General features: G+C 41.3%; 1 protein-coding gene and 2 long non-coding RNA genes across 4 annotated transcripts in view; 2 read left to right on the top strand and 1 right to left on the bottom strand.

Moving 5' to 3' along the window:
- MALRD1 (MAM and LDL receptor class A domain containing 1) overlaps positions 1-8,970 on the top strand; it is a 476,497-nt gene extending 467,527 nt beyond the window's left edge. The window contains exons 40-42 of the mRNA XM_039526296.1: positions 5,325-5,400; positions 7,065-7,130; positions 8,554-8,970. Coding sequence (XP_039382230.1) covers positions 5,325-5,400; positions 7,065-7,130; positions 8,554-8,664 — 253 coding nt within the window. The 3' untranslated portion in view covers positions 8,665-8,970. The remainder of the gene's footprint in view (positions 1-5,324; positions 5,401-7,064; positions 7,131-8,553) is intronic.
- LOC120398722 lies at positions 570-7,982 on the bottom strand. Its single transcript, XR_005594661.1, has 4 exons — positions 7,828-7,982; positions 4,253-4,298; positions 4,105-4,167; positions 570-2,631 (listed from the first exon to the last, which is right to left on the bottom strand). It is a non-coding gene; the product is annotated as an uncharacterized LOC120398722 (long non-coding RNA).
- A 507-nt stretch (positions 8,971-9,477) lies between the features above and the next one.
- LOC120398735 overlaps positions 9,478-15,819 on the top strand; it is a 33,625-nt gene continuing 27,283 nt past the window's right edge. Inside the window, exon 1 of one of the 2 annotated variants that reach the window (XR_005594668.1) lies at positions 9,478-9,563. This is a non-coding gene — a long non-coding RNA (uncharacterized LOC120398735). The remainder of the gene's footprint in view (positions 9,564-15,819) is intronic. The other variant, XR_005594667.1, reaches the window with a different exon arrangement.

Genomic DNA, 15,819 nt, shown 5'->3' with positions numbered 1-15,819 from the left:
AGCAGACAAAAATGTACCACAAAGCAACGGCTAACTGCCCAGTTTCTGAGGTTTCAGCTTTTAAATCTCCTCTCAGTCTGTTTGCCTTAAATATGCAGCTATAAACATAAAACCTAGCTTTGCACCACAAGCTGACCTTGGCGGACCTTCAACTGGAAACAATGAAATGCATCTTGATTGCTTAGAGTACCTTAAATGCAATATTGTGTGGTTATTACTGAATTAGAGAGCCTTGGGATCCATAACAGCTCAGAAATGCCCATCTTTTTTTTACTTGATGTTTAAATGGGAGGACATAGGAGACATCTGTGGTTTCTCAAAACTTCTAAGGCCAAATTCAATTCTCAGATGCACCCCTCCAAGTCCCCTGGAAGCCAGCAGGCACTGTCTGTACTTCAGAGAGCAGTTTTGCCCTAAATGTTTTCTAAAATGTTTGCAAAAAATTAAAGAACTTTTTGTTTTCAAAGCATCCCCCTCCATGTGAAAATTAGTTTGCATGGAATAGAAACATTTAACAATAAAACCATAAAAAAGGATTAGTGCAGAAAGACTGAATAGACAAATAAGAATTCAAACAAAATTTATGGAACTACTAAACTGTGTGCTCTCTTCTCTCTCACCATTCACACTTTTATCATCACTTCCCCCATTCTCTTCTCCCCCCTCCATGCCCACACTCCTATAGATTGTGAGGTCGTCAGAGCCGGGGCCCTATCCGTCACGTGCCTCATGTGCTGTTGGCTGTGCAAATAAAAGCAGTCTCTCTGCTGACATGCCAAAATATAAAATGACTCCACCATAATTATCAAAGAAGAAAGGAAAAACATTGCAAGAATGGCTTGAATAAAGAAGTGCTGTTTCTATGATGCTGCTACATAGGGTCTCTTTAACCAGTGGTTCATTTTCTCATAATCTTTGAAAAATACCTCTCAGACTCACAGATCACTGACAGGTCTCTTGGGGTTACCTTAGCAACACTCTCTGCCTTTTCTGTTCCTCTTCTCTCAACCCTTCTTTCCATTCCTACAGTCCAGTCCAGTCTCTCCTCTCTCTCTCTCTTTTTGCATTTTCTGGATTTTTTGTTCTCTCTCTCTTTCTTTCTACTGCTAGTTGTCTGTCCTCTCTATGGTGTCAATTCTCCTAATCTTTCTTTCTCTCTGCCCATCTCCCCCCAATTTTCATCCTCTAATGCCAGTTCCTCCCCTCCCCCCTGCCCAAACACACAACTAGCTACCAGGGTGTCTCTTTATTGTCAACTCCTATTGCTCTTCTGCCTTGTCCACATCATTTTTGTATTGTCAGACTCCCCTCACCCTCAGTTTCTCTTCTCCAGGCTTCATCTTCAAAAGCCACCTCATCCCCTTCATGCCCCTACTTTACTGCAGACCTTTTTCTCTTCACGACTGTCCCTCTCTCCCCCAACATCACTGCTAAACAGTGCAACTCTAGTGACTGAGGCTATTGCTGAGGAGACCCCACTAATCAACATTCTACCATAACTAATGCAGCATATCTTGCTCATCAGAAAAGCAGCTACAGGGAACAGGAGCAGGCCTATTACCCTTATACAGCTGCTGGATTAAGGGTTATGACTCACATGATGAGACCTGTTGGATTAAATTGTATCTTTCTTTCTTCTCCTAATGGACAAAAGCAGCCAGCCCCATGGCTTGACAGCTGTGTATATCACTGCCACAATGACATTCCAATATGGCAATGACTACATGGCTCTCAGTTAGGGTTTTGGGCAACTTTTGTAGAGAGAGAAACCCCAAACCTGGAAGAAACCTGACAGGTTCCCACATTCCTGCTTGTGATCCAGAGGTGAGGTGCCCAGGCTCAGTGCATGGCTGCCAGCCATGATCCTTTCTCCGTGGCAGATGCCCTTCCAGACTGAATGGAAGCAAGGTGCTAAGATGCCTTCCAGTTCATTGCAGTTGTCAACCCAAGCTTGATTTTTTTCCCTTCCAGGATAAATGTTAAACAATTACTAGAAAATCCTTTTTCAAGCTGCTCAGCTGTGTTTATTTGTGCGGTCTACTGCACTGCCAGTGTCCCTAGGTCTTCTGATTCTTTTTATTATCCACCCTTTGCCTGGTCCACCAGAGACAGTGTTAGCGTACCTTGGGAGATGATGTTCCTGTCAGTCCCAGTGAGCACAGAACTCCAAATCTCCTGGGATTTGTCAGCAGCATCACTAGTAGGCAGGGATCAGAGAGTAAACAGACTCAGAAATTCTGGGGAAATGGGTTACAGGAGATAGTGGCAGGAGATGGAGGCTGTTCTTTTGGACAGGAGGAGAGAGGAGGTATGGTCTTCTGGTCAAAGCACAAGACTGGGCATGAACAGGCATGTAGCTCTTCTCCATAAGCTGTTTTATCAGCCTATGAAAGCACTCCAAATGCCACCTTTGTTTCTATAGGAGCTATTTCCAGCACCACTGCATTTTCCTGGAGAGGACATTCTATGCCATAGTAAGAAGATCTTGGTTTATTCTTGCCTTTTTTCAGAAATTATATTTCTGATGGCTATTACACTTAGGATAGGGAATACAAGGTAACTGGAGGAGAGAAAACCAGGAGATCACTCAGTCTTAGAGTTGAGCACGACCAAGATGAGAGATGCAAAAGCCTTTAAAAAATAAAAAAAAATAACTGAGAAGAAAATGAAGTACAGAACTAGGCAGCCAAGACAGTATATTAGCAGCCTAATCAAGCAAGAAACCCAGAGGTACAGTAATTCTAAACCAGTCACCATAACTGTCTTTTGAGTCTACCCAGATTGCACCCTGACATACATTTCCTCTGCAGAATGGAATGACTACACTATATTTTCAAGCCTAAATTGTGTGTAAAAAGCTTTGTAAATATTTTAGGAACTAAGACCTTTTGCTATATTTACAGTCTGAAACATCTATAAAGTATGTGTTCAAGAGATTAGTGTAATTAGAATTGACTTGTCTGTCCTTTAGCTGTTTTTTTTTGTTTGTTTGTTTTGTTTTTCTTTTTTGTTATGAGTGTGGTAAAATTCAATTGAGGGCACACTCTTCTTCTAACATAGACTGCATAGACTGTTGTGTTCTGGCTAAAACTGACAATGTTTGGTTTTGCAGTCAAGATTAAGTTACAGAATTCTGAATTGTCACATCAAAACCAATTAAATCCAAATACATTGATTTTTCCATTAAAAAAGCATTATGCAGCTCAACGATCTGTTTAAACACTGACAAGTGTTTCTGTGATCAATGCAACTTTCTCCCATCTCTGATAAGTGTGCAATGCTATTTGTGGTGAGTGGAATCTGTACAAAAGCAACAGCTGCTGCTCCATCATGGAAATGAGTTTAGCAAAAGCATCACCCATGTGATCTGCTCTGCAACCCAAGATGATTAATTCTTTCCTTTCCTTTTTGTGGTTGCTCTGGTTATGCTAGAAAACTCAATTCTATCTGAGCTGTTTTACCCATACATTTGGTTTAGTTTGTTTATCCTAAAAAGCCAACCACTTGGCATTTTTCCCCCTAATTGATCCCTTCTTTTTCCAGTTTTGTTAATCTGAGATTTATTGGCTTTTCACATGCAAAGTATTCTACGTGGCTGCATTTTATAAGCTTGACCTATTGACTGATTATTTTGGACTATGATATTTGTGAGTGATAAGTTGGTTTAACCTTTACTGTTGAGGGCTGACACAAGATAAGTAACTTAATTCCCATTGTGAGACCTTGTGATGGACGTAGAGCTCATGGCTGCAGTCATGAGCTATCGTTTCCAGTGAGAGTAATGTCAAGTAACAGCAAGTATTGGAGGAATGAGATTAACTCAAGTCACTGCTATATATTTAGTAAAATTGACTGCTCAAGAAGTTTAAGATTAGGGTGTAAACTGATAACCAGCTGGCATCAGGAAGAATTTTCATCTTCTGTGTAATACTGCAGTTCTATGCCTCTCTCTGCAGCATCCACATTAGTAATAGGATGCTGGAGTGAACAAACTGCTGTCTGTTCTAGCACAATGATATAAAGAAAATGATTTCATCCCACATATTGCTCCCAATATAGCACTTTTAATAAGGCACATGCAGTGTTGTTGTGATATTTACTTACCCTGCCTACTAGCTTTGTTGTTTGAATGTCTGGCAACAGTACTCCAATCTGTTTTCACCATACCTCAAAAAAATCATAAGCAGTTTGATTAGGAAGTTGAAAATCTGCTTGTTTATGGATAAAAGATTGATTAATAATTGGGACTTACCAAGGGTGAGTGAGCTGCAGCGGCCCGCTTGGCTAGTCATGTCCTGCTGAAAAGCAAGACATATAATTCCAACTAGAAGTCAGAGAGTAAAGGGAGTGAGGGCAATTTGCAAGAGCAGGTTCTTTCAGCGCAAACCAGAACTTTGCTCCTGCTCATATTTCCTTTATACCCTTCTTGTCTTCCTCTGCCCATAACTCTGTTATGCTCTCCACCCCCAAAAATTCCCTCTGTCTCTTTCAACCATTCCTGACTTTGTGTCTTCTTGCAAGTTACCCCCTTATTCTTGGAACAGCATCCTAACAGCATCAGGCTCGCCTCCATTAAAATAATCTGTTTTGTATAGCATTCAGGTCTAAGACCACATGCCACTCTCTTCCTTACTGCACTGCACTGTACTGTGATGTCTTTGGGCCAGGCCTGCTTGTGCCATTAAAGTGTAAGCTTTTGAAGGCCATATCTATACTTATCGGGGATTGATGCTGCTGCGATCGATGAAGCCGGGGTCAATTTAATGGGTCTAGTGAAGACCAGCTAAATCAACTGCAGAGTGCTCTCTGGTCAACTCTGGTACTCCACTGGAAGAATAGGAGTAAAGTAAGTCAGTGGGAGAGCGTCTTCCATTGACGCAGCATGGTGTAGACACCACAGTAAGTCGACCTAAGCTACATCAACTCCAGCTACATTATTCACTTAGCTGGAGTACCGTTACTTAGGTCAGTGCAGAAAGTGTAGAAAAGGCCTGAGTCCATAACTTACCCTGTTTGGCCGAGTTTGACCTATTGTATAGATCCAAATATCCTTACACTACACTTTGTAAATCCATGCTGTATAAGTCCTTGGATGTGCAATAATATATTAATTTTTAGCAGAAGCAAGTTAAACAATTCTATTTTTACTGTCTTTTCAAAAACTGCTAGTTCACAGACCCAGAACAAAACGCATCAGACCAAATTCATCTCCTATGTAATTCCATTAACTTCAGTGGAGTTATATCAGGAAAGAATTTTGCCCTTTATTTTTTTTGGCTCAGCCTTAACCAGTTTTATTATTTGAGAGTCTATGTCTTTTTAAGGAACCTGGAGGAAATCCATAATACTGCATTCACTAACCCATTGTATGAGGATCATAGATCACCTGGGGAAGTAAAGGTAAGTAGCAATAGCCAGTTGTACACTTACAGAAATAGAAAGTACAAAGCTACAGTGTTGTTCAAACACGCTGCCCAGGGAAACAAATGAATGTTTTTAAATAAAGAAAATAAGTCTTACAAAACTATTACGTTGCCACTGGCAGTCAAGGTAAGATTTCTGCTACACTGTATTTTCAGCATACTAATAGACCCATTTGAAGGCAATATAGTGTTAGAAATGTCTTTGTGGTTACAGCTAATATTCTCTGGCTGGTGAATCTGAATAACACCTATTTTGGCTAGAGTATTTAGTCAGATATTTAGATCAAATGCCCATTCACTAGGCCTCCCTCTCTCCTCATGCCTCTGAAAATAAAGAGCATTTTCAAGACAGAGGGCTAGCTAAACTACAGCACTTAGCTACATATGCAACACCACTGGATTTAGTGAAAACTATGATATGCACTCTAATCTTTTAAACACATTGCAATGTGCATTGCTATAAAATATTATAGTAGACAAAAATACTGCAGAATATATCATTATTGGGACTGCTTTACCTAATCCCGTTTGTTGAACATAACTGAGTTTACTCTACTAATAAAACATTGCTAATTATATTATACATCTAACAGCTTCATACGTTTGTAAAGATTCAGGAAGAAAAGATTCAAGCATCAAATTATATAGTGGGCCAAAAATTCTGCTGTAAGTTAGATAGTTCAACCCATTAACTGAATGCATCTCAGTTACATAGCTTTGGTATTATGAATTATTTTAAATTAAAAAATAAACCATATGAAGAACATTATCCATATGCCTTGGAAATAAAAGGTGCAAATTAAATCTTAAAGCATCTTCCCTACCTCATTTTGAGACTACTCTTATCAGAGCTATAAGAATTAGGCTGGTTTTGCTATGGCAAATAAAATGTCTCATCCTTTCCTCAGTAAGTAATATCAGATTCCACCAGAGTATTAAACAGGATTAACGATGACATGCCATTTACTTTCTATAAAAAGTTCCTCACATCTGATTTTGGAAACATTAGATCAGATTCATTCACTTGCAGGTTTGGGTTTGTAAGACCATGCTGGAAACATTCCCATTACGATCATGTCCATTTTACTAGGACACTTCTATTTTAGTTAAAATAGATTCTTGACAGGCTTCATTTAATAGCAAGTTGACAAACAGAAGTGTGGTGTCAGAAGAGATATTTTCATACTGGATGAAAGATCCCTGGCACTGTGATTGAAATTCGGTGCTCCACTGGATTTTCTCTTTTGTTTTCTTTAAGAATAGAATGATATGTGCTTTCTATAATTTTTTCTGCAAGAGCCAAAACAAAGGTTACGCTATTTTCCCAGAGCTTAAAGAACATTACGTTTGAGTGACTCATATCTCCAATCAGAAAATATAGTCAAACAGTAAAAGTCTCACTAATCTTCAGATGAAATCAATTAAGTACTTAACAAACTCAGTTTAACTGACCTTCCTGACTGTCTCAACCTAGATCTACCATTACCAAATTTTTGCCCATATAATTGTATAATTTGTTGTTTATCTTTAATTTTTTTCTCTCAGTTGTATCATTTGATGGCAATATTTCTGGTGTGTATCTCTTTAATGTCACTTACTGTTGAATACAGTTGCTCTGAACCTAATATATCTCTTTTGTAGACTCCTGAGTATATTGCCTCACCCATTGTTCAAATCAGTGTTTCCCCATGGCAAACGCAGCAGGAGGTATGTATCAATAATTTTCTTTTCAAAATGCTGTGTTCATTCCTATGATGGGTATTTCAAACCTCTCTCGAATTATTGCATTATTGACAAACTACTTCTCTACTTTGCCTTGTTTCTGCTTGCATTTGCTAAATATTACAGAAAAGATTCCATAGATAAGCATAGTTAGGCACAGTACTAAGTATGAAGATGACTTTACTACAAAGTGTTTGTTTTTAACAAAATTATTGCTTGAAACAACCTTGTATGGAGTTTAATTTGAAATTCTGAATTAAGTTGCAAATCTTAAATTAAATGTTTTTCGAATCTCCTTATTAGGGTTTTCCTCTCTAAAAGGACTAAGACATCTACTCAATTTGAAATGTTTCATATACCAAATACAGCAAATGCAAACAGACTGCTCTTCTGGATGTATTGTGTTCATCTCATAATTAAGACAATTTCAAGACAAATAATTATGCTACCAAATTGTATTGAGAGGTGCCAACCTTAAATTGAAGCTTCTCTGTGAGTTTTACAAAATGGAAATTCACTGTCATGGTTCTAAGTGCTACTAGCCATTCCATTGCTTGCTTATAATAATCTCTCAGAAGAGTCTTAGATAATCTGTTAAATAGGATTTCATCTTTCCTTATTATATATAGCAGTATTAGGAGGTGCCATCAATGTAATATTAAAGGAAGGGCTAGGAACTTACTAAAATTCATAGATATTCCACCATTCACAACTTTTAGCAGCAATGCAACCCAGGTACTGCTGAAGCTACTGCCATGAACTTCATTCAGTTGCTTAATGTAGCATAGCATTTCACAGTCATGCAGCAGTTTAACCCTTATCAGTAAAGCAGTTGCTCTAGAAATGGTCAGGGATGACAAAAGGCCTTCCCTGGAGAGTAACTTTATATCCTTGTCCATAAGTCAATGTATATAGTGCATTAAACACCACTCCAGGGATGAGCAATCAGTTACTTAACCAAAGCACCCCTATAATAACGAGGCAGCAAAAATGTACTCAATGGGTTAGATCATCATTATTCATTTGTATTACAGTAACACCTAGAGACCCAAATCAGAACTGGGGCCCCATTGTGCTAGGGACTGTACAATCACATAGTAAGATAGCCCCTGCCCAAAAATGCTTATAGTCTACACAGACAAGACAGACACAGGTGGGAAATAGAGATATAGAGAGATGAACTGGCTAGCCCAAGGCCACCCAGCAAGCAGTTACTTCAGCAGAAGTATGCTCATTTACACCAGCTGAGAATCTGGGCCAAAATGTTTGGGATTCTTGGCTTAGTTTGAACATAAGGATGGTCTCTGGGGCAGATGTTATTTGGATATCCTAATATCTACTGCCATTCTTGTACCTATTTCCATACAGCACTTACTGCTGAAATAACATTTTTATGTCTTTCTTCCAGCATGCTTCCAGTAAACATACAAGTGCCCCTTCCTTTGCCAATCCTCTTTATGGCAAAGCAACAGAAAACATGGAGAAGCTGTGCAATTTCTTCAAAGTAGACATACAATAGAATTGATACTGTGTGTAATTTTTTCCTTTGTCTGATGATTTTGTTTCTAAAATCTAGTGGAAAGTATGTGATTAGGATACTGCATTGGTAATTTGAATGATTGTGAAATAATTCCTCAATTAAAAATAATTGTTCTAAATATAGTACTTCTGTGAAAATAGCATCTATGCATATGTGAAAGTTTAAACCTATGTGATATTTCTCTTGGTACAAAAATAGACTGGTAACTGTAACTACGAATTCACTGCACATTTGAACAATTGAAATTCCAGTATATTAATAAAAAGAAGTTTCACTTAATCCAAACCATTTTCTTGGGTTTTTTGAGTTCTAATTTTACTGCTATAATTGAGAAAAGATGACTCATTTCTGTAATTTTGAACCATAAGGGCACTTAAATAGTTATTTTAGTGTTCCAAAGATAAAAAGTAGGAGAGCTAATGTACCATCCAAACAAGCAGATCAGCCTATAGCAAAGTGATTATAATAAATGTCTTAGTCTTGGGACCAGCTTTGCAAGTCAGAGGTCTGACACACTGTGTTGTATACTTGACTTCACAAAGACATAAAAATTAAAATTGAAAACCATTATGTGACGGGGCAAGGCCAGATGGCTATAGTAAAGTAGTGGGAGACAGCTATATTAACCACAGGCTAAACAAATCCCTGTGACTAGGATAAGCAAATTGCAGCTACTCCAGGTCAATTAAGACACCTGGGGCCAATCAAGATCTTTCCAGAAGGCAAGGAAGACAGCTAGGTTAATTGGGACACCTGAAGCCAATCAGGAGCTAGCTGAAACTAGCTAAAAGTATCCCAGTCACCCTGTGGGTGGGGCTGTGCTGTGCTTGAAATCGAACAGTACAAACCATGCTAGGCACAAGGAAGGAGGCCTTGAGGTAAGGGTGAAGTAGATATAGAGGAGGAGGGGGCTGCTGTGGGGAAGTGGCCCAGGGAATTGTATGTGTCCTGTTTCCAAAAGACCCACTACCATAGCTGATACTATTAGGGTCCTTGGGCTGGAGCCTGGAACAGAGGGTGGGCCTGGGTTCCCTCTCCCGATGTTAATCACTGAGACTGAGAGACAATAGAGACTATGCAAGGGAAAGTAGCTTCTCCCCTTCCTCACTGGTTTATGATGAAAATGGCTTAGTAGGCTGTGACTCTTGCCTCTAGGGAGAGAAGAGCTATGTGGAGTGTCACAGTGAGTCTCTGAGGCTAGCAAAATCCACCAGAAAGTGTGGGACCTGTGGTGATAAGGACAGAGCTTTGTCACAATACCTATACAAATGTCCTTCTGCTCCACTTTTCACTACAAGCTACCTAATGTTTTTAGGTTGGTGGTTGATAGAAGGTGGATATTAGTCTCTGCAACAAACCAGCTTACTTGCTGAATAGGTTGTTTCCCACCAGAGCCAAGAATTATGGCCTCCTAACCTTAGTGGAATTCTGAATGATGAGTGAGATTTTAGAGGGTGATAGTGGATTGTTTCCTAATTCTGAATATAATGTGGTGCAAGGAAAAGATTTGAGATGTATTGCAAAGTTACTTGAACTATAGACATCTTCCTCCACAGAGTCCCGTAGACTCATATAGTTGACAAAATTCTTTTTTATTTTGCCCTTAAAGAAATATCCTGCAGGAAAGGGATGAAGTACTTTCTGGGACCATTACCATAGAACACTGTAATTTTCTGGTAACAGCTTTCTCCTCTTGATTATATGTTGAAGTATTGAAAGAATAAATATGGAAGTAATTTGCTGTACTACTCTCTCAAGCCTGGTGCATTGAGAATTGGGGCTTGATCCTGCAAGGTGCTGAGTAACATCAACTCCTGAGCTCACTAGGATTGCAATTAAGTCCAGAGGAGTTGATTGTCTTCAGCATTATCAAGAGGCTCAAAACTTACAAGAGTGAGTCCTTGTAGTAGAAGTCTCACTTATTCTGCCATAGCCTAACTTTTAATTCCAAAATTGTGCTAACACTGTGAGACCCTGAAGTGTTGTATGTTGTAGCCCTTCATTCTCTAAACATGCTGGCACACTTTGCAGTGCTATTAAAAGTTATAGTGATGGGGAAAATGTTACAATTAACAAATCATAGTTTTACCCAGTCCCTCTTACTGAACAAACTCAACCACTTTATTACATAACAAAACTAATCAGTTGTTATCCTTAACAGAGGCATATAGATGTAAACAACTATATTGGAGATACTAAATGAACTCTTGATTATCATTTATTTTCAATAGCTGTTTCCTGACACCTGAAATGAGATCACTCCTCCAGGTTATCTGTACACCACAGTGGGACTTTTACCTAAATCATCTTCTGATCTAAATGTAAAATCTGATGACTTACTTTCTTTTAAAATACTTTTTCCCTTTCATCTTTTCCCAACCTTCAATTATTTTTCACTACCCATATTGCACCGGGAACAAAAGATTAATTTATATCTGCTAAATAGTAACTGCCTTGTGCTTGACAGCTGAGGAACAGCAGGCAGACTACTGTATTCAGGACAGTGTTATTTCCATCAGTTTGGTTGGGACTTTCCAGCAAGCTGCCTGTAAACAGTCTCTTAGAGCCAAAGAGATTTCACATTTTCATTTTCACTTGCCACAATTTTGATATTAAAAAATATCTCAAATCAGTGCCAGAAAGAAAATAAATATTATTAAATCTTTGCAATTGGGTTTTTCCTCTTCTGAATACCAGCCCTTGACTAAATACACTATATAAGCTCCTATTCATACTCTCAGTGCTGCTGAGCATTATAAATGAGGGTTGTTTGCTGGGAAGCTGTTAGTTGACAATATCCTGGAGACTTTGTCTTAGTCTAATGTATGTACACACCTGAACAGGAATATCAGACAACAAAAGCAACATGCAGCACAAATCTTTAGGCAAAGCTCTGGCCTAGTTTGCAGCCAGACTGATAGTTTCTGTGCTTATCTCATAGCTATCCAGATATCCAAAACCCTGCCTCAACACAAAGAGCCAGATTCTGGTCTCAGTTATGCTAATGTAATTCTAGTGCAGGGGTCAGCAACTTTTCAGAAGTGGTGTGCAGAGTCAGGGCCGGCTCTAGACCCCAGCGTGCCAAGCGCGTGCTTGGGGCGGCATGCCGCGGGGGGCGCTCTGCCTGTCGCCGGGAGGGCAGCGGGTGGCTCAGGTGGACCTCCTGCAGGCGTGCCTGCGGAGGGTCCGCTGGAGCCGCGGGACCGGCGACCGCCAGCGTGCCCCCCGCGGCATGCTGCCGTGCTTGGGGCGGCGGAATTGCTAGAGCCGCCCCTGTGCAGAGTCTTTATTTATTCACTTTAATTTAAGGTTTTGTGTGCCAATAATACATTTTTAATGTTTTTAGAAGGTCTCTTTCTATAAGTCTCTAATATATAACTAAACTATTGTATGTAAAGTAAATAAGGTGTTTAAAATGTTTAAGAAGCTTCATTTAAAATGCAGAGCCCCCTAGACCAGTGGCCAGGACCTGGGCAGTGTGAGTGCCACTGAAAATCAGCTGGCGTGCTGTATTCGGCTCACGGGCCATAGGTTGCCTACCCCTGTTCTAGAGTAACTACAGTGTAATCATTTGAACACTTCACTAGAATTACTCTGGATTTACACTAGTGTAAAAGATCAGACTCTTTTATTTATATATATATATTTATTTATTACACACACACTTTCTCTTTGGACCACATTCACCTGACTTGTGCAAACAAGTTCAGTCCAAGGTGTATATGTAAGGTGAGGCTGCATGTAACAACATACAAAATTGCATCTTTTAAACTGTGGCTTCTTTGTCAGCTAGGAGAGCCTTATTTTGTGTCTTATCAAGAGGGAAGAACACTAATAAATTAACAAAGATAATTCATCAGTTACTCCCGAGGGAATTCTGCACCAAAAATTAAACATTCTGTGCACAATATTTTAAAATTCTGCAAACTTATTTGTCAAAGGCTCCACCATGGCAGTGGGGAGCACAGGCCACTGACTGCACAGAGGTGGGAGATGACTCCCAGGACATGGCCTCAGCTGTGAGGCTGCACCCAACCCTGACACAGCACAAGGATCAGGCCTGTCCCTCTATGCCAGGTGCACCAGGTGTGGGGCAAGCAGGCTCAGCAAGGCAGGATCCAAGTGTGGAGGGGCTTAGTGTGGGGGGTGATCCAGCTGTGGGTTGAGAGAGTTCTGTGTGGGGCAATCTGGGTGTGGGTGGCTCAGTGGGGGATCCAGGTGTGGGGGAGGGGGGATCTGGATGCACAGGGGCTGTTGAGGGGTTCTGGGTGCCATGGTAATGGGACTCTTCAGGGGGGTCCAGGTGAAGTTTGTTAGGGCTCAGTGGGGGGTGGGTCTGGGTGTGTGGAGTATAGAGCTTGGCAGGGGGGTGTCTGTGTGGGGGCTTCGGTGGGGGTGTCCAGATGCTGAATGAGTGGGGATCCAGGTGCAGCTGGTTGAGGCTCAGTAGGGTGAGGAGAGGGTATGGGTGGCTTGTCAGGGTGGTCCAAGTGCAGGCGAAGTGGGGCTTGTTTTGTGGCGGGGGAGGCTAGGCAGGAGGGTCTGGGTATGTGGGGGGAGGGGAACAGCTCCCTGTACAATGACCCCTCCCCCTGCAGCTGAGGAGCGATGGGTGCAGGAAGCATGGGTTGGGGGTGGGGGGGGGAGAGTTTGAAGAGCTTCCTACAGCCAGAGGAGAAATCTGGGGGTGGGTCTGACACAACCCTGGATGACATGGAGGGGAAGAGGAAGTCCTGTCTCCTCCATCCCAGCCAGGACTAGCAGGAGAGCTCAGCGCAGGGTAGGAGCCACCAGCCTGGGTCTTCCCCTGCCCCACAGTGATTTATTTTTCTGCCATCTGTGGTGTGCACCCAAAACATACTTCTGGGGAGGGTTGCATGACTGGTTTTGTGGCTTCCCTTTGCTTCTGTCAGTCTTTTTTTTTTTCCTGTTGGGAAGCAAATCTGCAGGGGACATAAATTCTGCACATGCGCAGTGGTGCAAATTTCCCCAAAGAGTATAAATTAGTGTACTAAGGGCATATTGCTACCTGCCATGAAATAACCTGTGAAAACAGAGGGGGGGGGAGGAGAGGTTAAAATATGTACAGAGGGGAACTTTTATGCTCTAATCCTTGAAAGTAAAACTGAACCATTTATTTTCCTATTAGTGTGGTGTTTAATTCATGTGACTAAAACTCTCCTACACCGGCATATATAGGGGGTAATGAAGTATAAAATGCAGGGAAGGCACAAGGAGTGTGGTAGCCCATGGCATGCTATTTCCCCCACACACATATACTCCACCATCACCACCTTGCCACTGGCAGCTCCTCTACAGCAGCCCCATCTTCTTGAAATTACATGCAATTGGCTGGAAAGGTGGTTGAGCGTGGCCACTTTATGTGCTATGTTCCAGTAGCAGCCCACTACTGCTCAGATGGCAAATTGCCAACTAAGTTAATGGCACTTGTTTCAGCTTTAATTTGTCCATTGTAGCTATAACCACCCTTAAAGGCCATGGGCTACATGGAAAGGATTTAGGCACCTGTAAATTTAAATGCCTAAATCCCAGATTCAGGCCCCAATGGGATTCACAAAACTACAGCTTCAGCTTCCCCCAAGCCCTGTAAGTGCCTAAACTTGCTCAGTGCCTCCATTTTTGCAGTAAAATACTCTAGGCACACGTGTTTCTTCCTCTGGGTGTGCGTGCTGCAGCCCAAGCCCAGAGCAATGTGCACACTTGGGAAATACAGACATTCCTCCACCTAAACTGCGGGGTCCAATCCAGCAGTCATGCTCAGATCTCACCTACTGGATCAGCCCCTCTAGGCATGCATGCACAAGATGGCCTAGAGAGGGAGGAGGAAGAGGATCGCCCTTGTAACTTTTAGCCCACTGGTTAGGGTACTCAGGATGCAGGAAGCCCCCAGTTCAGGTCCTCCCTCCATCTCCGGGGGAGAAGGGATATGAAGTAGGATCTTCTACAGTTCAGATGGGAGTCTCCTGTATACCAGCTTATCCTTCTCCCCTCCTGCCTGGCTTCTTGCTAAAATGGCATAAGTGCTGAATGCCTAGAAAGGGTTGCAGCTGAGAATCCCAGACAGAGGGAGTTATGGGGATTAATACAGGCCCCTTGGCTTGGCATCTCCCATTGACTAGCTTAGTCAAGGAGCCACCTAGCCTGCTGGCTTTTGAAAAGCCCATTCTAAGGTGCCTCTCTCCCCCTAATCATTGTATAGAGAGCCTAGGGGCTGAACTTAGGCATTGGTGAATCCCAGTGATTTTTCTAGGCACCTAAAAGTGACAACAGGAAACTAGTCTGCAGCCTCAGTGGGGGAGCCAGCAACAATATGGCACTTGAGCCAGCTATGCTAGTTGATAGGTTGGGAGCTTGGAAACATGCCAAATGGGCAATGGCTAAGCATGGCTGGCCATGATCTGTGGGGATTGCTTGCAGATATGTAGGCTCTTCATTAGTGGCAGGCCACCCCCTGTAGGCCTCCCACCACTAGACCCAGCCCACGGAAAGGGGTGATATATATTTTACATTTCCTTAGTCCAGTGAATGTTTAAATGTAATGTTGACCATTTTTTAACACAAGCAGATACTTGCAAATCAAGGGCCAGACTAAGTGTCATTTCAGAGCTTCCCAGATGTGAGTAAAGGTCAGTCAAACTCAGAAAACTGTCTAGGCAGCAGAACTAAGACTGCCAAAGAGATCAATCAGCTTAGGGGAAAGGTTTTTCTTCCTTCCTACTCAAAGTGTGATTGTGTGAGGGTAGTCAGTGGTGCACGCCATACTGAGAGACATGAATTAAAAAGAAAAACCTGAAGACAAGTTATCCCTGGGAATTCTTTAATCTTATGAGTAATTATATCAGTTCCAGACTAAAGACTTTGGATTATTCAGCCCAGTGTTTAGCATGCAGCTATGGAGGCTGTACACATATAAAACACAAGAAATGAAAAGCGATAGTAGTTTGATATTTGTTGCATTTTCCAAGTGTTTGGGACATTGGACTAAATCAATTTAAAGAGTATTTTAAAGCAGTTATACCAACTCTTCTTCTTTTAAACAAGCTATTTTTTGGTTTGTTCTCCAGTTTGAGCTCTAAATTTGAATCTTGATCCTTGGAATCTTTTTTTTTTTCC

Source organism: Mauremys reevesii, linkage group 2, assembly GCF_016161935.1.
Source record: "Mauremys reevesii isolate NIE-2019 linkage group 2, ASM1616193v1, whole genome shotgun sequence".
NCBI classification, from domain to species: Eukaryota; Metazoa; Chordata; order Testudines; family Geoemydidae; genus Mauremys; species Mauremys reevesii.
Note: the sequence above shows the minus strand (reverse complement) of the source record. Positions and strands in the feature narration are given on the sequence as shown.